Genomic DNA, 22,649 nt, shown 5'->3' on the forward strand with positions numbered 1-22,649 from the left:
GCTAATATTTATGAAAAATAATTTTTAAAAAAAAAGTGTTACAAGTTGTGAAACCTGGATTCACAGCTCTGGGAATTTAAAGAGCAAATTTAGGGAATTAAATATTTAAGATTTTGCACATATGCACTCATTGGTATCTCTGTAAACGTCTTTGTTATTAGAAGTCAGATCACCAGAATAGGAATTGAGACCTGTTCCAGAACAGTATTACTGGAACTTATATCAACAAGTCTCTCCCCCATCAGATGTTGGGCTTTCTTTTAAGTCATATCCCCCACCTCTTGCCTGTTTTTATTCCATCTGCTCTGGTATTGAACACATTGCCCCTCTAACAAATCTAATCTTTCCCCAGCCCTTAACTTAGAGAGTCAGACTTTGGAGCTGGCAGGAGCTTATATTTGCTATTTTAATCAGTAGTGATATATAAATAACAAATAAAAATAGGTATTCAAATAAATAATTGACACTAGTTTAAGAAACAACAAACAATAAGAATTCGGAATGGTGTTCCCTCACTTTAAAATAATCTTAACAACTGTCTTGGATTGTAACTGTTGTCTTTTAATTGCCAGTCAAACAGCGCCATTTGGGTACTATGTCATAGAATCCTAGGACTGGAAGGGACCTCAGGAATCCGTTGTGTCCAGCCTCCTGCCCAAAGCAGGCTCAGCCCTAACTAAATCATCTCAGGCAGGACATTGTCAAGCTGGGAATTAAAAACCTCCAAGAATAGAGATTCCTCCACCTCTCTAGATGTTTCATTCCAGTGCTTCACCACCCTCATTATCATACATAATTATCATACTGTTGCCCCTTGAAGAGGAATGTTTTTCACTTGCTTTCACCCAGCCCTTTGATTTGAATAAATCTCTGAGTTGAAAAGCTCCCAGACTCATTTTCCTAACAGGCTGTTTTAATGTCTTTTCCATTTTCTTTTTCTCCAGCACTCCAGTTCACGCCTGAGTTACCAAAGCAACATTCAGGGATCTTCTCAGTCCCAGAATACAATGGGCTATTCCACATCATCTCAACAAAGCTCTCAGTATCATCAGTCTCATCAGTCCCATAGGTACTGAGGCCTAATAGACTGCACTTAGAAAGGAATGGACTAAAAGGCAAAAAGACTCCAGCAATATGAAGGTCCTATCAACGAGAAGAACCAAAAATTCAAACTGTGATACAGATCTAAAATTCACACTTATAAAAGGAAAACTTTATTTACTGAAGTTTTTTTTCTCAATGACTATTCCTTCTTTACTGCCATAAAGGAGATTCTTGTGACGTCCTCCCCCACCCCCTACCCCTGCTTCCTTCGCATGTGTTCCATTGTGGCTACTCTAATGAAACCGTCTGATCTGAACCCAGCACTTAACTTCTTTAACCTTTGGAATTTTTGAAGGATTCCTGATGCACCTTTCTCATGCTGTAGTGATCGCCATAAATCTATCTTTTCAAATCTCTTTAATGGGATTTTAAAGTTTTAAAATCTTGAACTCCCAGGCTTTCAAGCTTGTATATAGTTAGTTTTTTACTAGGCAGACCAGTTTAGCTATAACAGGTATAATGCACCTTTTTAAAGCACTATGTTTTTTTCACAGGATATTACTCTTTTCCTCATGGATGTCAAGAACAGCAAATTTTACTGTTCCAGAGTATTTTACTATTCTGTTTGTATTAGTCTAGTTTTCAGGCAAGGTCTTATGGGAAAAAACAACCCAAGTCTCTGCAGCAGCTAGTGTATGTCATGGTAGTGGACTGAACATCAAACAGAAGATTGTGAATGTTTCTTAAATTTTTCATATTGAATCCCATACATATTATCACCATGTTCTGAGTAATGTTGAATTAAGCATTATCTCAAACTTAAGGATGGTACATGACAAGGAGAGGCCTTCTGAGCCCCATTGAAACAGACGAATGGAACGGAACAGAATGGAACGGAATATCTTCTCTGCCTGGGCACCCAAAATAGCCAGGAAAATATATTTAGGGCCCTATGGTCTAAGCAGAAGAGTGAGTGTGGTTGAGAACTTATACCAATCCTTGTTTAAAAAAAGGAAAAACAAAAAAACAAAAAGCAGCTTTTCAGTGTGTATGGGAGCTCTATACATCTGGTGCTTCTGATGCTATCTCCCTTTGTCAGTTTCCCTGAATCAGTTATCTAAATACAGATGGCAAAAAATTTAAAGGATAATAAAACAAAACACCAGTAATTATCCATTTTTATATACGAATATCAAATTTAAGAGAAATGATTGTATGTTTTGAAGAGCATGTTGAAAATTGTCTTCATTTTTCATGTTTAATTCTCAGATTCTTTATTCTTCTCATTGCTGTGATTAATCCAGATTAGTTGTACCAGGTGCACTTGGTTGCACTGAAATGTTTCTTTTTTCTGAAGAGTAAATACATTGTGATTGTGCCTAAGGACCATAAATGGATGGGTTACTGGCAGTCTATCCCCAGGTAAATAATTAGAGCTCACAAGCATAATTGGAGAATCATTGTCCAATCATTTTGGAGCCACAGATATTCAGAGAGACATAATGTGTAATTTGGAGCAGCTCCATTTTCCTTCAGTGTTTAGAAATAAGGCTGGCAATTCTGTTTGCACTAAAACTGGAAAGACATTCATGTACTTTAGAATGTTCCTTGCTGTATAAGCAGCACCGATTTTCTTTAATTGATTTTAGGAGACGAAGTTGAGAAAGGAGCAAATTATGTTTAAACAATGCATATTATGGACATTTACACTACATGGTGTGATATCACGTTTAGTTTTGTTCTTGTGTGAATCGTTGCAAGACTTTAGCTAAAACTACTATACATTCCACACTAAAATCATGATAGAAACTTGTCAGGTGGTAGATCCATTTGCTTTGAGGAGGCTTTTTTTGTCTCAGTTGCTCAAGAGTAGTAAGTATTTCCATTGGGAGTGAGCTCCCAATCACCTTTTGGTGCTTTTTTTTTTCCCCTCTCACAAAAATATTTTGTTTTTTTAACCGGTTGAAAACCAGTTTGGCCACAAGACTTGTCTCCATTTGCTGATGGCACCAGGCTTCTCTGGAAAGTGACTGAAGATAGGATAAGCAAGAGGTGAGAAAAATGAAATGAAGCAGTTTGAAGGAAAATAAAAATAATTATTACGACAAGCCTGTCTTTATTCATAGTGATACTACATGTCCTATGTTTCTGACGTAGTTGGCAGGAACTGATTTTAATTGTCAGTACATTTCTTTTCCTATTTGCAGTGTTTCTGGGTTCAAAATCTTTCACCAGACGTGCAACTCCTGACCTCTTACTGATGTCAGCGGAAGCCCCATATCTAGGTGAAGGAGAATTTGGCTCCTGCCGTACAGCAACTACATTGGATATTCTTGTAACTGGATTCCAATTTTCTGGTTACCAGACTCTTGAGATGCTGGTCATTGTCTCCTCACTTCTTCTCCTCCTCCTTCCTTCCTCTCAAAACAGCATTGGCTATTGTAACATAGTTGTCTAACATTTGTCCAACTCCTGCTTCATTTTATTATCAAATTACTGATGTTGGAAGTGGGGGGGGGACAAACCTGTTTGTAGTTCTGCTAGACTCTTGTAGTACCAGCAAAGCTGAATGATAGTGTAAGTTCATCTGTCTGTGGAGTGCAAAGATAGGTCTGTCCCACGAAACCTCACCTAATAAACCATTTTGCTAGTCTTTAAAGTGCTACTTGACTGCTTTTTGTTTTGATAGCATTATAATGTGCTTTAATTCTATGAGCTTCCATGCCCTGGAATGATTGCTGTCACCATTGTCTAAACTGAATAGATATTTCTGTAATTGCTACATCTAATTGCTTGCTGTGCTTCAGCCCCTTGCAGGTTCTGTGCACGTGCAAAGCTGAGCTAACTCCTCCATTGCCTTCAGAATAAAAATAGAAAGAGGAATAAATAAAAGCAGTGATTACTGCTGAAAATGTTTACTGTGCATGTTTGCTCACTTTCCCTCTCTTTGTCAGTTGGTGTTTGGGTTTTTTGGCCTTTTCTGGTGAGCTATGTGTGAATTCCCAGTGGATGGTAGCCTTGGTGAGAGACACTTTTTCAGAGTAATTTTGTGAGGAAAAATGCTCTTTGTATTCAGAGATTAATCATGTAATACAGCAGTGGGCAATCCAGGCTAGGGAGTAGGACCCATGAGTGGTGGTCCTTCATCTCAGTGAGCTGCAAGATTGTTGTAACCAAGATGGTGTCCTGGGATAAGGTAGTTTTGTTAACTGCAGTTGCATATCTAGAATTCTCAGTGTGTGCCACTTGAACTGTAGCAGAGATTTGATTGGATGCAGAGGGAGTACTCGGATCTCACAGTCAGTGTGTGCAATCAGCATGCATCTCACTCCATGTGCCCTTGCTTTAGGTGCGTGTCACTTCAGTACTATTGGTAGGAAAAAATTATGCAGATGGAAACCAGAATCTGGCAACCCTGTGCATGAGCAATGGTAAACAAAAAGTCTTGTGGGCAACACATAGAACCTCAATGGGCCACAAGTTGCCCTCCGCTGGTATAATATTGCCACAGGAACCTAGGACTGTATATATTTTTCTGCTTGTGGAGTTTTGGTAACTGACACGCACAGTTTGATCTTCCCCATAATCTCTGTGTGCACTCAGAAAGGTATTTCACCCTAGCGCCTGGAAATGGAAAGTGACATCAACTTGGTTGTTTTCTCATTCCCATTCCCTTGGTGAAACAGTGGACAGTCAAATGCCACCCTGCAATGTTTCTCATCTGTGTTTTGGAGGAGACAGGAGAGTGACGAATGGGATTAGCAGCATGGTCTACATTGGTGAAGTTTATGTAGCACAAACTGCACAATGAAGGAAAAATATTGTGAAAGCTGCGAGTCCTGCACTGTATCTGTGACACTGTATCGTTTGGGGGGGGAGGGGGAGGAAGAGTTTTCCCTGGGGCAGGTGGGGTAGCTTGAAGTACTCAAATATGTCTAATATTTTATATAAACCTATTAAAAGCTTAGTTTTCCCTTTGTAATCTTCAGTAATGGTACTTAAACACCATTAAGCGAAGAATTGTTTTAAGATTAAATAAATGTGTTGTACATAAGGCCATATGTAACCTTCTAAAAGTGTCGCCACACAGGAGCGATATGTATTACTATATGAAAAAAACCCTTAATGCACTGTTATCCTAAATATTTAGCAGTAAATTAATACTATTTAATTTTTTCTAAAGATCTGTCTTGTGTAGACACTAAAAAGTATTACACAAAATGTGGGACGAAGATGTCCTTTTTAACAGCAATTTAAAGAACTTTTTATATATGTAATGTAGTATGCTTTTCAAATTGTTCTAGTTTGTATTCTCCCATGTTTACTATTGGTGAAAATGTGTCTCTTTCTCCATTTTTTTTAATAATTCCACACACTCATCTTTCATTTTTGTAGTTTTTATTGTAGATTACTGCATATGCTCTTCATGCTGCCACAAAGCTTTGCTGCTTCAGCACTATGGTGGCCACATTCAGCGATACCCATGCTAATGGGGTCGCAAAAAAACAAAATATTTGTTTCTCATTTTAGAACTAAGAGTTTACTGCTTTTATGTTGTCCTCATGTTGCTCTTGAAATGACTGTTAAAACTAAACTATGACTTCATTGCATTTATTTTATATTCCTGGTTGTCATGAAATTGAATTGACTTTGCTTCAGTGTGAATTTTTTAATACAAATAATATACATTTGTAATATTAACAATAATAATAAAAGGTTCAAATCAAAGAAGTGTGTTGGAAAATTGTGAACTTTTAGTTACAAAGAAAGCAAAATGTATTCTGTGGAGTTGCAGCTCGTACTTGTATTCAGATATTTATGATGATGTAAACCATACAAAACAGAGCTTGTGAAATCTGAAGGTTGGAATTCTAGCTTTTTAAAATACCCTAGAATGGTATCCATGTTCTGTACATATGGAAATAGAACACAGCTTTACAGAAAAACCAAACAGGTGGAAGGCTTGATACCCTCTCTAAAGTGATTTTGCTTGCAGCTTGGATGCCACTTACAAAAATATAAAGCTGTCAGCCTGGTGATTTTACATGTTTGTCTTCTGAAAAATCTGTGCATTTTGAAACCAAGCTCTCCTGTTTACCCATTGCTAGGCTATCTTTGAATGTAACTCTCCCAAGTGTCTAGGGTGACCACATGTTAGACTGGAGAACATGAGTTAGGGAACACAGCCCTGTTTTTCCGGTTGACTTTTGTGCTTTGTTGGCTTGCATATTATAACTCCAACAAGTGAGTTTTTCACAGATAGTTGTTACATTGGATTTTTTATTAACTACATCTATTTACTCTATCCCAGTGGTGTGTGTGAGAATGGTTACCATTCACTTGCTTCTCAACTGACACTAAAAAGAGGCTTGAATTGATTCTGTAACTTTATGACAAGGTGAGAACTTGCTGTGCCTGTGTTTCTAGTAGAGAAAGGGTTCTGACTGATTCCTTCTCCCTGAGGCATCCAAGGATTAGATTTATCATGATGCGTGCAAGCTATCGCAGGTTTATTTTACTTTGTTTCCGCTGTGTAGCACCTTTCACCTAAAAGGATCCCTCAACACTTTCCAGGTGATATTTTCAAATTACAGGATTTTCTTTACCACGTCGCAAGCAGCCGTAACATGTGGTTATGTTTATTCCTGTTGACAAGAGTAGAGCTTGTCAGCCTGTGGAAGGAGACCTAGTTATATGAAGGATTCTCTGCCTACATTACACCAGCTCTGTTATGCTTTTTTCCTCTTCAGCTTGTACTCAGTGGAGTGCAGGAACGGCGGCAGCCTTTTGAAATCTGTTGATACGTCGGAATGCGCAGCATTTTCTCAGAGATCATTTATCATTTCCAGTCATGTGCTGAAGCTGGATGCCAGCTTTTGAGGTCTGGCATTCTGTGTTAGGACTAACTTTAAGCCTAATGATCCAAAGAAGAATCAGCCCTGCAACTTCCAGCCATTTAAGGATAAGGGCTACAAAGACAGTGCTCAAGCTCATGCTATGAGTCAGTGCCAAAGTCTAGAAGAGGAGAGGCAAAAAAAAGTGTCTTGACAAAAGAATGTTTGTTGCTGATCGCAGAGATAAAAGTTCTGAACATTCTGAACAGCAAATCAGGCTGAAACTTAAGGGCAATAAATTGTTATTTCAAGTAGTTTTAAAAATTTGGGGGGAGGGGCAAGTGGAAGGCAGTGTTATTTGGAAGAATGAGCACAGATTTCGGATTAGTTTCTGTGTAGTACTTTGAAAATGTACAGTGCTACAGAAAAACTGAAGAAGTGGGTCTGTCCCATGAAAGCTTATCACCGAATAAATCATTTTGTTAGTCTTTAAAATGCTACATTTCTGCTGCTTTGTTTTGTTGGAGTACAGACTAACACAGCTACCTCTCTGTTACTAGTTAGTATTAACTCAGTCTAGATAAACTTAGAACTTCACCAAGCATTGTTCCAGAGGCCAACAAAGGATAATGTTGACCTGAAATACTACTTAACAGACATTGAGTTTTCATGCAAGTGTAAACAGAGAGATGTGTCGTCAGCAAATGTGATTAATTTTTGCATTTTCCTTAACATTTAGAAAGAAAAACATTTTATTGTATCAAGACTCTGCAGGGATTGATTTTTTCATTAATGAATTAAATATTTCTTTAGTGAAACAATTACAGTGATTGAAACAACTAATGTTGCTGTGAAGTATGTGAGTAATGCGACTTTGGAGACAAGCAGCCTGTTATTATACTGTGCAATTCCTAGAATACTTACGCAACAATAATAGCCACAGTAAATTTTCTTAAGTCATAATCCACATTCTGGCAATATTTAAAACCCAACGGTTGTTGCCAGAATACATAATATTTATTTTTTAAGATAATTGTATGAGAACACTAACACAGGATCAGTGTCTCTGGCTTTGAAAATGAACATCATGGCATGCATGCTCGGTATTTGTGAGAAAGCACTATTTGGGATTGTGTTCTTTGGACCCTCTTTAATAGGATGAAGAATTGCAATAGTGTAAATTTCATACTTAGGTTATGTATATTACCAGTGTGTAGAAAAAAAAAAATGCTGTAGTCTCTGGCCTGTGAATGAAATAGTCAGCAAAGCATTCCCTGGGCTATGTTGACTTTAGACACCATTCCATATCAGTGCATTTTAGATGTCAATAAAACAAGTCAAATTGATGTCTGAAATCAATTGTTAAACAAGGGGAATATTTGCCCTTAGTAACTTCACTGCTATATTGGAGATATAAATCTGCAGATGTAAATCAAAAGTAGCAGTGAAAGTTACTAAAACAAATTAGCTAATGACTCTCTTCTCTCATGCCAAAATGTGTTTTTTGACTCAGCATTTTAGAAAAACCTCAGATTTCTTTTGTTGGAAGACAGAGAACCTTTGATGTGAAATGTGGCAATCTGAATAATAGGTTATACTTTGTGGCCCCAGTAATAATGTGAGTGCTGAGAATTTTGGAATGTCTCACCTGACTGCCCAGCAGCCTGGATGGTCCCTTAGAGTTGAGAGTGGGATTTTGAAACTTTTTACCTCGTAGGTCTCTGTCTCAAGTCAGAAGTGACTTTTTTTCCCTTTAAAAACCATCTGTTGCGTTTTCTGTCGCTTATATGAAGTGAGTTGATGGTCTAATTATTGTGCCTACATGCCATATGTAAATTTGCTGGCAAACTCAGAACTTAATAATCACAGAGCTTGAACAATCCGTCATCCTTAGAGGGTGTCTCTCCAGAACAGGGTGGTATCAGAATGACTAGGTGGAAGCTTTTACTATTGCCTGTTTTGTAAATAAAAGAAAAGTGGCAAACTCCAGGGTTATTAATCTAGCCCATCATTAGCATTTCATTCACTAACAGAAATCAGCAGAATCCATATTTCATTTCCATCTATTCTTTAACATCCCAAAGAAAGAGACACTATTTGTTAACATGTAGAAGTATGTTCTGAAGAGATTTATTTTAGTTATTTCAACCATTTATTACAATGCTGACCTTGAACATGCCTCAGGAATGTAGCCCTGAAGCCCTGTGAATCAGATAGCAAGATCAGGCCTGTAATCAAAAACGTGGCCTACTACATTTACAGATGCTATCCGTGATAGCCAGCATGTGAGGCAGTATAGTAATATCACTGTAGAAGTGTACAACTAAGCACTAATTTTAGACATCTCATATGTCTTCCCTGCCTTTTCCACACTCTTTTCCTTCTGAATGGTTACATTTGTAATGGTTGCTTGTCAGTTTGACAGTTGAAGCAATTATGAGGCTGTTGTACAGCAAAGCATGCATCCTCTCGGCATTGAACTGTTGCTTTATGCAAAGTGACCTAAGTTTTGTTTTTGAAACATGAGCTGGAGAAGGCTGACGAGATTAGTTATTTCCATTACAGTATTATGCAGTTTCCCCCAGTTAAGACTGGGCCCGCACCATCCTGGCCCCACATATATACAGGTTGTACCTCCCTTGTCCACTGCCACCCTGAGGACATGAGTGGTCCCAAATGAGGCGATTTGCTGGACAAGGGGAGATCTGGCCTCATGCGACTGCGGGGGTGGTCTCACTTCTGCAGGGCTTCCCCACAGAGGTGCTGGGCTCCTCTGCCTGGCCAGGTTCCCCAGGGTTGCCAGGCTGCTGGCAGGGCTCTGTGCTCCAGCTGGCTGCCCAGTGCCCTCCCCCAGCCCTGCCTGGGGTCCCCATGGCTGTGGGGCACCATCCCCTGGGGCTTCCAGGCTCCTCCAGCCCTGACTAGGGTCCCCACAGCTGCAGGGCTGCCAGTGGGGCTCCATACCACATCCACACTCTCCACTGGCTCCCCACTATGGGGGTCCTGATGGGGCTCCTAAGTGGGGTGGGGCTTCCCACAGTTGGGCTCCCATACTGCAGTCAGACTCCTGGTGGTGGGGCTCCCCTACCTGGCTCCTTGCTGTCAGCAGAGCTCCACTGTGCCCCCACAACTGGAGCTCTCTGGGCCAGGTGCCCTCTGTCCAGCAACATCGTTGTCCTGCCAGACAAGGGATGATGTTGCCAGATGAGAGAGTTTCAACCTGTACATTAACTACACCAACTTTTCAGTTTCTTACGGAATAGATAGAATATAAATGTTTTACCAGTGTTAAAAAACTATATCCAAGTAACAGCAATTATTTTAAGTTCCAGAGATGAATCCAGGATGTATTTTAATAGGGTCTGGTGCTGATACACTAAGAAAATCAAAGCTTTGAATAATTTGTTTTGTCATCCAAACTCAATGTCAGTCATTAACAGAGAGGCGGGGGGGCGGGGAGGGGGGAATCAGGGTTTTTCCCTCAGCTGTCCTGTTGCTTGTGCTGGCATTACTTCTGCTGATGTTGGTTACAGGTTGCACTATGAACTAACTAATTTTTCTTGGAAACAATTTGAGGTTTAGTAATGAATGTATATTTTTACATCACAACTATAAAATGTAAAGAAGGTAAAACAGCCAACACCCACTATGGGGCAAATTATACTCATGTAGCAGAAAGAATTCACCTCCAGATCGTGGATTGATTTATCCATGACAAAAAGTTTGCGGAACTTGGTATCTGAATCTACCAGCATAAATGCATGAGTATTTGCAAAGAGTTAGGGTTCAGAATGCTACTCTCGTCTATAGTGGCCTCATCTGTCTACACCTTTCTGCATTTGGGGTGGGGAGGTGGGTGTGCTCATGTCTCGTAAACATAGACATGATCGCCTATTACATTCCTAAAAATAGGAAAATGTGCAAGCATTCCGGTATGACTATACCTGTTGGGACATACCTTGGGTTGCCATTAAGTAGTGCTGGTAATGTAAGGAATATTTTTAAACAGCTGTTTGTAACAATTCTGGACCATTGTTTCTAGTAATGTCTGTTATTCCACAGGAAGCTCAGAGAGCTCTAACTGTGTTTGATCAATCTGAGATTAACTGTTTTATGTTTACATGTATTACCTATGTGCCTTCATCTCAGAGAATCCAATCTCCGGCAGTATTATGTACATGAGGTGTTTGGAGACGTGCTCAGCTCTGGCTTGCTAATGTAAGTCTTGTAAAACACTTTTCAGTGAACTGTGTACACTTTGAGACATAAATGCCCCACCGTTCTGTTCACAGAAGGGCGCGTTAAACAGTGGTTCTTCTTCGAGTGTCCCCTTGGGTGCTCCACAATAGGTGTCGGGCTCGCCCGGCGCCGCAGATCGGATCTTCCAAGCAGTTTCTGCCGGACCGCGCATGCGCCGGCGCGCGCCGCTCCCTTGCACGCTCCTGGCCACGTGCGCGATCCGGTCCCCGCCAGTTCCTCTTAACCGCTGTCAGCTGCAGACGGAATCCGAACTAGGCTAAGGCCAAGTTAGCGTATTCAATGGTTTTAACTGTTTTTTCTTTAAAGTTTTCAAGTTCTTAGGCTACTGCAAGTTAGCCAGTTGTTATTTTTCAAAAAAAAAAAGAAAAAAAACAACAAGCAGGACGGCATTCAGTCCAGTCCCAGTAATAGGCTTAAAATGCTGCTCTTCGACAAGGCCCTCCAGCCAGACGTGCCGGAGCGGCCGCAGCAGGAGGGACCCTCTGGGGCCCATAAAAGGAAAGCCGCCTCCCTCACCCCATCAGCACAAAAACGGAGGAAAGCCTCCCCAGCCCGATCCCTGCCGGCAGCAACAGCGAGCGGGACGGGAGGAGCGCGCAGCCCCCAGCCGCAGCAACAGCTGATTGGCGGCGGCACGGAGAGCCACGTGGAAGCGGCTCAGCCTCCGATAATCAAACAGCCGCCCCGCACGCAGGCAGGGCGGCGGCTAAACAAGCGCCGGTACCGGCGGCACCGCAAGCAGCGGCACCGACCCCCGGGGAACCGGCAGTGCAGAGCGCGCAGGCACGCAGCCTGCAGGCACCGGAGGACACCGCCCATGTGGCACCGCCCATGAGCGTGCCGAGCACGGCGCGGACGGGGCAGAGATCCCCTACACGCCAGGGGGCGGAGTTACCTCCTCAAGGGATGGGGAAGGCTGCACACAAAACGAGGCACCGCAGCCCCTCTCCAGACAGGGCTGTGGAGTTGCTTTCTTTCAGCCCTCTGCTTATGCTGCAGACTCCAACCAGAAGGCAGGGGTCCCCCCTAGCCTACCCGGAGCCCCCATCTCCATTTTTACAACCAGCCTCGCCCTGGCTGGGACCACCTTCACCCTTCCTGGGGTTTGAGCCGCTGGAATACTATCCAAAATCGCTCTCTCCAGTGTCCCAGATCTCTCGACGATCTCGCTCCCCCAGACGCAGAGGGTGTGCACCAAGGGAGTGGTCTAGGTCACCTTCCCAAGAACAGTGCCTATACTGCCATGGTCGCTCCTATCACGCGGGGCATAGACACCACCGGCAATCTACCAGGGAAAGATCCCCACAGACGATCTCGTATCCCCGAGAGCAATCGCGAACGGGGACAGAGACTCAAGTATCTCAGGGTAGACTGGTTATGGAACCCCGAGATTTTCCCTCGCAAGCCTCTAGCGAGAGGGTGTACCATCACCAACAGGAACCGGAAGGGTCCAGAGAGGCGTACCCCAGTGGTTCCTCGCTCTCCTCCCTGGACGAGGCTACGGCCCCGGGGGACGTCCATCCTCCGGACGATCTCAAACAGTTTCAAGAGCTGTTTAAGAGGGTGGCCTTCACGCAAGGCATCCAGACAGTAGAGGTGCAAGAGAAACACCATAAGCTCCTCAAAAATCTGAGACCTCCGGCCTCCTCCAAAATAGCAATACCGCTTGATGAAGCAATCTTGGAGTCCGCCACTATGATATGGCAGACCCCTGCGACTATTCCGCCTGTCCACAAGAGAGCGGATAAGAAATACTTCGTGCCGGCGAAGGGCATGGAGTTCCTGTTCAGCCACCCACAACCAAATTCCTTGGTGGTGGAGTCGTCGCAACAAAGATCAAAGACATCTCAATTCAAGACAGGGGGAACAGACAAAGATGCCAAGAAGCTAGAGCTGTTCGGCAGAAAGGTCTACTCCTCCTCCACTCTACTGTTGCGAATGGCAAATTACGCAGCGCATTTAGCGAACCATAATTTCGACAACTACACTAGGTTAACCTTCCTCATGGACTCGCTTCCAGAATACAAGAAACCGGTGCTCAAGGCCACCGTGCAAGAAGGCTATGTGGCCTCGAGGACGGGAGTTCAGATCGCCCTGGATGTTGCGGACACAGCAGCACGTTCCACAGCTACGGCAGTGGTGATGCGAAGGGAGTCCTGGCTCCAGACTTTGGGTACACCGAGGGATCTGCAGGCAAAGATAGTCGATCTTCCCTTCGACTCGCAGAAGCTGTTTGCTGAATCAACTGACTTGGTCCTTCATTCCAGTAAAGATTCAAGAGCCACACTTAGGACCTGGGGATTTACACCCCTCCATACAGAAAGAAAAAGTACTACCCTCAACAAAGACGGTACCAGTACCAGCAACAGCGTCCCCAGTACCACAGGGGTTATGAGCAAGGGCGACATCAACAGCACCAGCAGTACAGAACTCCCAGGTGACGTTCCCAACAGAGCCGTGCGTCCTTGGGGCAGGGCCAAAGGCCACAAGTTTGACACACAGATCCAGGGCTGTGCCATCACTACCATCGCACAAGGTCATCCGAAGCTGTTACTCCACCATCGCCTCCGACCATTCTACGACCAGTGGCAAAGGATCACCACAGACAAATGGGTGCTGGAGATCATAGCCACGGGGTACGCCATCCCCTTCCAGTCGCTCCCACCGCCACGACCTCCACCCAGGCCCCACCTCCAGGAGGCCTCCCATGTAGCGAGGCTCAAGCAGGAAGTAGACCATCTCATGCTCATAGGGGCAGTGGAAAGAGTGCCGCAGCAACTGCAAGGAAAAGGGTTCTACTCGAGGTACTTCCTCACGGAGAAAAAGACAGGAGGCTGGAGGCCCATCTTAGATCTTTGAGGCCTCAACCGGTACCTGCGCAAGCAACGCTTTCGGATGATCACAATTGCCTCCATCCTTACGGCACTGGACGATGGAGATTGGTTCGCAGCCCTCGATTTACAAGATGCGTATTTTCACATAACTATCCATCCGGCTCACCGGCGATTCCTCCGGTTCATGGTAGGCAAAGAACATTTTCAATACAAGGTCCTACCGTTTGGCCTCTCCTCGGCCCCCAGAGTCTTCACCAAGACCTTGGCAGTGGTGTCAGCCTACCTGCACAGACAGGGGGTATTTATATTCCCGTATCTGGATGACTGCCTACTCAAAGGGGCCTTGAAGGAGGAGGTACTACGCATGATACGCGTCACAGCAGGCACATTCTCTTCGCTCGGCCTGGTTATCAATCTGGCAAAATCAAAGATAGACCCCACACAGGACATAGAGTTCACAGGGGCACGCATAAATTCTATTACAGCGAGAGTATATCTACCAGAGACTCGCTTTCGGGCCATCGGCTCCCTCGTGCAGGTCATCACCTTCAGCCCTACGGTGCCAGTCCTGATGTGCTTACAGCTGCTGGGCCCCATGGCAGCGGCGACGTTCGTAGTACAGAACGCCAGGTTACACATGCGCAGCATGCAGCACTGGCTGGCGAGCGTATACAAACCGGCAGCACACACCGTTCACAGGGTGGTGTCGCCCACAACAGAGGTGCGCAAATCCCTGCAATGGTGGGTAAACCCCAAGAACTTGCTAACAGGGGTACCCTTCCATCAACCACAAATATCGTTTTTTCTTACTACAGATGCCTCCCTCATAGGGTGGGGAGCACACATGGGCGAAGAGGTGACTCAAGGGCTGTGGTCCTCCATGGAACAGTCACTGCACATAAATATACTGGAGCTCAGAGCAGTGTTCAACGCCTGCAGACACTTTCGAGACCATATACAAGGCAAAGTCGTCAGGATCAGTACAGACAATACCTCCACCATGTTTTATATAAACCGGCAAGGAGGAGCTCGGTCCCGTGCCTTATGTGCGGAAGCAGTCCGGTTATGGAACTGGTGCATCGCCAACAATATAATCTTGAAAGCCTCGTACTTACCAGGCGCTCACAATGTGAAGGCAGACCAGCTGAGCAGGCGTTTCGCACTCACGCACGAGTGGCAGATCCGTCCCGATCTGCTACGACCGATTTTCCACGCATGGGGTTTTCCCCAGATAGACCTGTTTGCCACTCAACACAACAAGAAGTGCCCACGATTCTGCTCCAGGGCAGGACTGGGATGGGGGTCCCTGGGGGACGCGTTCGCGATCTCGTGGAGGGGCCCCCTGCTTTACGCTTTTCCTCCCACAGTGCTGATCCACAAAGTTTTGCAGAAAGCCAGGAGGGAAGGAGCCCGAATGATCCTGATAGTCCCAACGTGGGATCGACAGCAATGGTTCCCCCTACTCCTGCGCATGTCGGACCGTCCACCGATGCCTCTTGCAGTGGCGCCGGATCTGCTCACGCAAGCCCAGGGGTCCATAGTGCATCCGCACCCCCAAGGCCTGCGACTACAAGCGTGGTTAATCCATGGCTCAGCTCCCTAGAGAGCACATGCACAGAGGAAGTGCAGCAAGTCCTAGAAAGTAGCAGGAGGACTTCCACCAGGAAGACCTACAAGCAGAAATGGACTCGCTTCACGGCTTGGTGTTCTACCAAACAGCTGGCCCCCCTTTCGGTGCCTATACCTGTAATATTAGAGTATTTACTGGACCTCAAGAGAGGAAGACTCTCACTATCCTCGTTAAAGGTCCACCTTGCCACCATTTCGGCGTTCAGACACGAGGAGGAAGGGCACACGGTGTTCGCCCATCCCATGGTTACCAGGTTCCTCAAAGGGTTGGTAAACCTATACCCCCCCTCAGAAACCGCTTCCACCTTCGTGGAACTTGGACCTGGTGCTTAACGCGCTAATGGGACCACCGTTCGAGCCCTTGGCCATGGTTTCCCTCCGCCTCCTTATGATAAAGACGACCTTTCTTCTCGCAATTACGTCAGCTCGCAGGGTGAGCGAGCTTGCAGCAGTTATGGCAACGCCACCCTGCACTGTTTTTTCCAAGGAGGCGGTAACCATACGGCTGCATCCAGCCTTTGTTCCCAAGGTTTCTTCTGAGTTTCACATTAACGAACCTATTGTTTTACCCTCGTTTTATCCAAAGCCTCATAACTCTAACAAAGAGGCGCGCCTACACCTCCTGGACGTGAGGAGGGCGCTAGCGTTCTATGTAGACAGGACCAAGTCCTTCCGGAAAATGGATAGACTCCTAGTCTCTCTCGCTCCCAAATCGAAAGGAGAAGGTCTCTCTTCACAGAGAATCTCGAAGCACATCGTATCCTGCATAAAAATGTGCTACGAACTCAAAAAGACTCCTTTATTGGCCACTCCCAGGGCTCATTCCACTAGGGCGGTGGCGGCATCAACAGCCTTTTGCAAGGGCGTTGCGCTAAAAGACATTTGCAGAGCGGCGACCTGGTCATCCTATGACACCTTTGCCAAACATTACGCCCTTCACAGGGTATTCCAAGAGGATACCCGTCCCTCGACAGCGGTCCTCTCGGGGACAAGCTGCACATAATCCGATTACCCACCTCCTATCTTGGGTTACTGCTGGGTAGCCACCTATTGTGGAGCACCCACGGGGACACTCGAAGAAGAAAGACAGGTTACTCACCGTAGTAATGGTGGTTCTTCGAGATGTGTCCCCGTGGGTGCTCCACTACCTGCCCGTCCTCCCTGCTTCGGATCTCTGTCATTGTTTTGCAGGAGCATCCGAGACGGTTGGTCAAGGAACTGGCGGGGACCGGATCGCGCACGTGGCCAGGAGTGCGCAAGGGAGCGGCGCGTGCCGGCGCATGCGTGGTCCGGCAGAAACTGCTTGGAAGACCCAATCTGCGGCGCTGGGCGAGCCCGACACCTATTGTGGAGCACCCACGGGGACACATCTCGAAGAACCACCGTTACTACGGTGAGTAACCTGTCTTTCTTCTCTCCACGCATGCCGTACCCCTATAGCAATTCCAGAACATCATATTAATACACAATACAGGCACCATTTCTGGACATCATTGTCACAACAGCTCTATGCATATTACTATCATACTGGGGCCAAACCACATGCATCCTGCCTAATTCCCTCTATGGACAGCTAGTCACATTCACTGATGGAGCCTACCGTTCCATATGCCTTCATATCTAATGATTAGCAATAGAGTATTTGTAATCTCCCTTCTGTAGATTGTGAAATTTCATTGTATGTTCTCTGAGGTACTTTGAGGTCACTGTTTTCATGCAGTCTAGTGGGACTCCTTTATGCTATGCAGGTAGAGGTCAGAAGACTTTTGCTTTTAGGCTCCAGGATCCTCCAGCTGGCAAAACCCAGGGTAACATTTCACTGTGGTTTGCTCATGCAAAGTGTGTCAGGATATTTCCTAAATCTCCCTGGCTGTGTCTACACTACCTCCCTACCTCGAAGGGAGCATGGGAAGTAGGGTGTTGGGAGTTTATTAATGAAGTGCTGCTGTGCATAGGCACAGCATTTCATTAAGCAAATTCCCCCCTGCGGCAACTCCCAAGTGTTAAACTTCGGCATGCCAGCTCGCGTGTAGCCACTGCTCACTCTCTGGTACTTGGAAGTGCCTGGGCAACTTCGAAGTCCCTTTACTCCTCAAAGTTTAACACGTCGAAGAACCAGCAGGTGAGCCGCGGCTACACGCAAGGCGGCACTTTGAAGTTTAACACTACGAAGTTGCCAGGGGGATGAATTTGCTTAATGAAGCGCTGCATATGCAGCACAGCACTTCATTAATAAACTCCTAACGCCGTACTTACCATGCTGCCTTTGAAGTAGGGAGCTAGTGTAGACAAGCCCCCTGTGTAGCATAGCTGCTGTGTTCATACCCCCAGTACAGTTCACCACATTTTTACAAACTGAAGAGACACTTACAAAAAATTCAATCAAGTTCCCTACTTATTTTGTTCATTCATGTGTCTGTGTCTGTGTGCGTGTGTGTGTGTAAGGTGGGATTTGTTACCCGAAAATATGATGATAAAGCCGGATACACTGAACAGCCAAAAAAAACCCAAGTATAGCAACTCTCAGTATTCATCTGTCAGTGAGGTTTCAGGTATACACTGTATGTCCCAGGTTAGGATGTATAAGGCTAGACATTTTCAAATGAGTTACATGAGAACATCTTTTATCTACACACATGACCAGTTTCCATTTCTACAGTTAGACTAGGGTCAGCCCATTACCTAAGCTAGAACTACTATGCTGAGAGGCAAAACCAACCACCATCTCCCAACACTAATTTCAGGATGTAGCCTAACAATGGCACTACTACATACAGATCACAGGCTCCCAAATTCCCATTTTGTAATAGATGATCCAAGCTGTTCTGGAAGTTAAGCTGCGAATTAGTGGTTATTCTTTCAACAGAGATTAGATTGTTCAAGGAATGACATAGAGACTTTCACCTTCAAATTGTCATTTTAAAACCAGTCCATGCGAGCCACCACAGCAAATTATCTGTTGGCTTTTTGGTGGCCTGTAAAAATCGAGTGAGGTAGGCAACGCCCAATTCCTAATGGCAGTTGTCAACAGAAGTTCATGGGCATTCTTATGGGAGTCTCAAGAGAAAGGCCAATGCTGCTGAGTTATGAAAACTCTCCAGGGTCCAGGTAGTTGAGTCAGTGGGGGAGGCTTGTGTTGATGCTGTGTTATAGGCAGTATTTTCAAATGGACAGACAGATAAAATAATCTGTTTTTATGACCTAATCTGATACATTTCAAGAATGCTTAATTCATGGTTCTAAAGTATGTATTAAATGAACAAGTGAGTCTAATAAAAATGCCCAGTCATAGCCAAAGCTCATACAATCTGCTGTGCCGGTAGAACATCCAGAACAGGCACTTCAAGTTACACGTGCAGCTTCAGCAAGTGATCGAGATCTTGGGTGGCAATTGATTTTTAATTAAGAAAGTGAGGACTTAAAACTCAAGCCCCTGTCAGGATGTCTTCCTACCTGACATGAGTCTGATGTATTTTCTCCACCACATAATTTGTTTCTGGTGCGTAGTATTTACAAGAAAATCTGTAACCTGATTTTTTGTCTGTTCCATGGAGAGAGTGAGCTGTGGTTCAGGTGAAGTTGGAGGGTTTTGCCACTCTGATGCTTCCCCCATCTCAGTTGTCATTAACATGACATGCTTTATCCAAAAATCAGGTGGTAGGAGCCAGTTTTCATGGGTGAGTGGCCAAATGCTCCATATGGTGGTGGTCTCCTGCTTCTTCTGAAGCTTCTGTGCTATTCAAATGTCAAAAGTACTGCTCATCCTTTCCCTTCAAAACCCTACACTGCCTGCTGTATGAGTTAGATTGAAACATATCTGAGTCAGTTTTCCCAGGCATGCCTGACTAGTTCTGGCTAACAGCTCCCTCCCAGATCCCTAGGAAAAGACTGACAAAATAAATGTGGATCCCACTAACATTTGTTCCCCCTTACTTTAGACAACGCTGAAATGTTCGCCTGGGACCCATTTTCTAAAATCTCCAGGATCCTGATAGTCTCAGGATGTAGCCTAACTGCCAATATTCATGTTATATGGGAAGCCTTGAGACAGATTTTAGAGCTGGTTTATCATGCAAACTTGTGTGCCCCTAAGTCATCCTATGATTAGAAAGAATCTATTTTAAGCAATATGTAGTCAATTGACTGTTTATCATTCAGAAAAACTACATGGGCAGCAGCTGTAAGGAACTAAGGCAATGCCAAGGTAGTAGAGAACATGTTTTTTGTGTAGTACCATGAGTTTAGAGTGTTTGGTTCTAGTTCCAGTGAAGTAATTAGCAAAACTCCCATTAACTTTCATGGGAGGAGAATGAGGCTCAGTGTTTCTAATGTAAACACAAAATGCTTTGATCAGATTTCACATCAGCCATAAAATCAGAGAAGTTATCAACTGAAAAGGCTCAGTCAATCTCTCTGCCAATACAGGGCTGTTCCCTGCAGTAGGCTTGAGTTTTGTGTTCCCATTGAAAGGTTCTTGGCAATGAGTCTCCACCATTCCTTTAAGCGATTCTTCAATGGTCTAATAGATCTCACCTGCCTGGAAACTTTCCCTACTTTTTCTTTTTTTCCCTTTTTTTGGGTGAAATACACCCCATCAGTATGCAGGAATGACAGAAAAAGCTGGTAGGAACCATGATACTTTCTTTTGCATGTTTCAAAGCAGGTAAGGTAACATGTCCCTATTTGCAGGTTGATGTTGTGTAATGTGCAGCTTGTGTAAGAGCTCAGTCAGCAGGAAGAAGGGATGCTGCCTTGGCTCTTCTGCTTTACTAAGTTACCTGACAGGTCAGGCTAATCACATTGCTGGAACAAAGGAAACAGGGATGGTGCAGCAGATGAGGAGTCTGATAAATTTTTCTTGCAATGATACTAGAACATCCTGCTCTGGATTCAAAGATGCTAAGCAGGGGGAGTAATTTCTGCAATCAGTTCACACCACAATGGATGCCACTACTTAATTATGTTAGCTCTCCTCTGAACAACTGACTATCTGCAGTGGGTCCAATAAAAATATCTGTCTAGCTCCAGCTCCCAGCCAGAGGTTGTGCAACAGCTAATTCTGAACGCAAAAGAAAGTTATTCTTCCACCTAGCAACTTACTCAGGAGCAAGAGGGAGGCATCTGTGTTCTGGTGGCCAACAGCCATTGGCATATGAACATTTTTGTGGGTTTGGACGCAGAATGAGTTTATTAGCTTCCTGGAATGTTTACCAACTTTAGTGCTAGTTACTAAGCTTGGACCTATTCTCTCCCCTCAGGATATATGAGTAAGTTCTGCTGAAGCCCATTTGGAGCTTTCCGTGCCCTGTAGAGGCAGGCTAAGGCGCCTGGAGTTGTTCTTTTGTATTTCACTTATATGATGCTGATTTGTACCTGGCTATTTTTAAAGCATCTCTGATTCATTTTTGCAAGGGCAGGTGGGAGTGTCTCTGTTACTATCTTTTGAATCACTTAATGTTTTTCTTATGCTCCAAAATATGTTAGTCTATAAGCTTTCATGGGCTTATGCTCCAGAATATTAGTCTATACGGTGCCACAGGACTTCTTGTTGTGTTTGAAAATACAGACTAACTCAGCTACCCCTCTGATACAGGTTTTTCTGTCACGGAAACATGCTTTAACAACCGTGTGTGTAGGAGCCTGGTGGGAGCTGGCTGAGTGGCTCAGTCTCAGCTTGTGCTGCTGCGCCCCAGGCAGGAGAAATCCTGTCCTCTTCATGATGCTTTGAACTGGGTTCTCTAACTAAGGCAGCTAGGCCATTGCTGACCCCTCCATGGGACTGGTTTCCTGAGAGGGAAAGTGGACTTCATCCTTTGTGTTCAGGGGATGAGGATTCTGCTATGTTGCCCCTTCTGTAGGTCAAAGATAGGGTCCCCTACACATTTGTGGGACAGGCTATCTAAACACTGCCATGCTTGCTTCCAGGCATGCTCTTTTTATATCAGAGTCTACAGAGCCTCCTCTCATCGCTAGCACTTGCTGAGCTATTTTAGAGAAATAAGCCTCACTTAGGCTGCATCTTCACTGAGATAAATTCGAATTTAATTGTTAACTCAATTTTACCATGTGACTGTCTTCACTGTAAATACCCTTAGCTTGATTTAGGGTGTAGTGTCAAGCTCTAATTTGGAAGTTTGATTAAAGGACAGTGTGGAAGAGCAATGTCTTAAAATCAAATATTTTAGCCTCCAGAGGTGTCATCTATGTAACCCACAATGGCCCTCTCAGTGCTCCACTCTGGCCACTGCTCTCCAGTTACAGGAAGAGCCTGAATTTCCAAGCAGGAGCACTGAGCCTTTAGCTGTGGATTCATGTTAGCAGGAGCGTCTGATAAATGTCTTTCTTATTAGTGCTGTGAGTGCATCTCCCCATTCAAATAGCCCCTGCAGGGAATTCGCAGCTCTGTCTATATGCTTGTTGTTTTTTCCTGGACTGCCTGGTGTCAGCCCCTAACCTGCTGTGCCACATGTCAACAAGGCTGTGCTGGGAGTCGTGTTTACATAACATGCCGAGAAACTTCTCAGCAGTTTAAGTTTGTGTGTGAACCCACTTCCCTCCCCCAAAGGCACCACACAGCCTGGGTCTTTCTCGTGCTCAGCCCCATTACATGGGTCGCCCCCGACCCAACCCAGTAAAAGGATGTGTCTGCTGTTCGGTGCTGGCAATGCTGCCAGTTGTGCGTTTAAGGCTCCAAGGGCGGGACAGATATTGTGGGCTTTGCTGCTACTGTGGGAAAGTCTCCCCCAGCAGTTAAGATACTTGAGGTTTTGCTGCTGCCCTGGGGAAATCTCCCCTGGCAGTTAAGATACTGGGGGCTTTTCTGCCACTGTGGGAAATCTCCCCAGCATCTAAGATATTTGGGGCTTTGCTGCTGCCAGGGGAAGGACCATTTCAACCAGCTCCCCACTGAACACCCGCCTTTGCCAATACCACGGATTGCTGCTGCTGGGGAAGAGTCTCCCTTGGTGGCTAATAAATATGGGGTTTTGCTGCTGCCATGGGGAAGGACCACTTCAATGGGCCCTCCACTGAACTCCCCCCTTTGCAC

At 44.8% G+C, this 22,649-nt stretch overlaps 1 protein-coding gene across 6 annotated transcripts in view; it reads left to right on the forward strand.

Moving 5' to 3' along the window:
• The window catches only part of CDK19 (cyclin dependent kinase 19), a 192,494-nt gene extending 185,119 nt beyond the window's left edge, over positions 1-7,375 (forward strand). For 3 of the 6 annotated variants that reach the window (XM_074990744.1, XM_074990745.1, XM_074990746.1), the window contains one exon: positions 945-7,375. In XM_074990744.1, the coding sequence (XP_074846845.1) occupies positions 945-1,076 (132 nt within the window). In that variant the 3' untranslated portion in view covers positions 1,077-7,375. The remainder of the gene's footprint in view (positions 1-944) is intronic. The other 3 variants (XR_012645071.1, XR_012645069.1, XR_012645070.1) reach the window with 3 other exon arrangements.
• The last annotated feature ends 15,274 nt before the right edge of the window (positions 7,376-22,649 follow it).

The sequence above is a fragment of the Carettochelys insculpta genome, chromosome 3 (assembly GCF_033958435.1).
Source record: "Carettochelys insculpta isolate YL-2023 chromosome 3, ASM3395843v1, whole genome shotgun sequence".
NCBI lineage: Eukaryota > Metazoa > Chordata > Testudines > Carettochelyidae > Carettochelys > Carettochelys insculpta.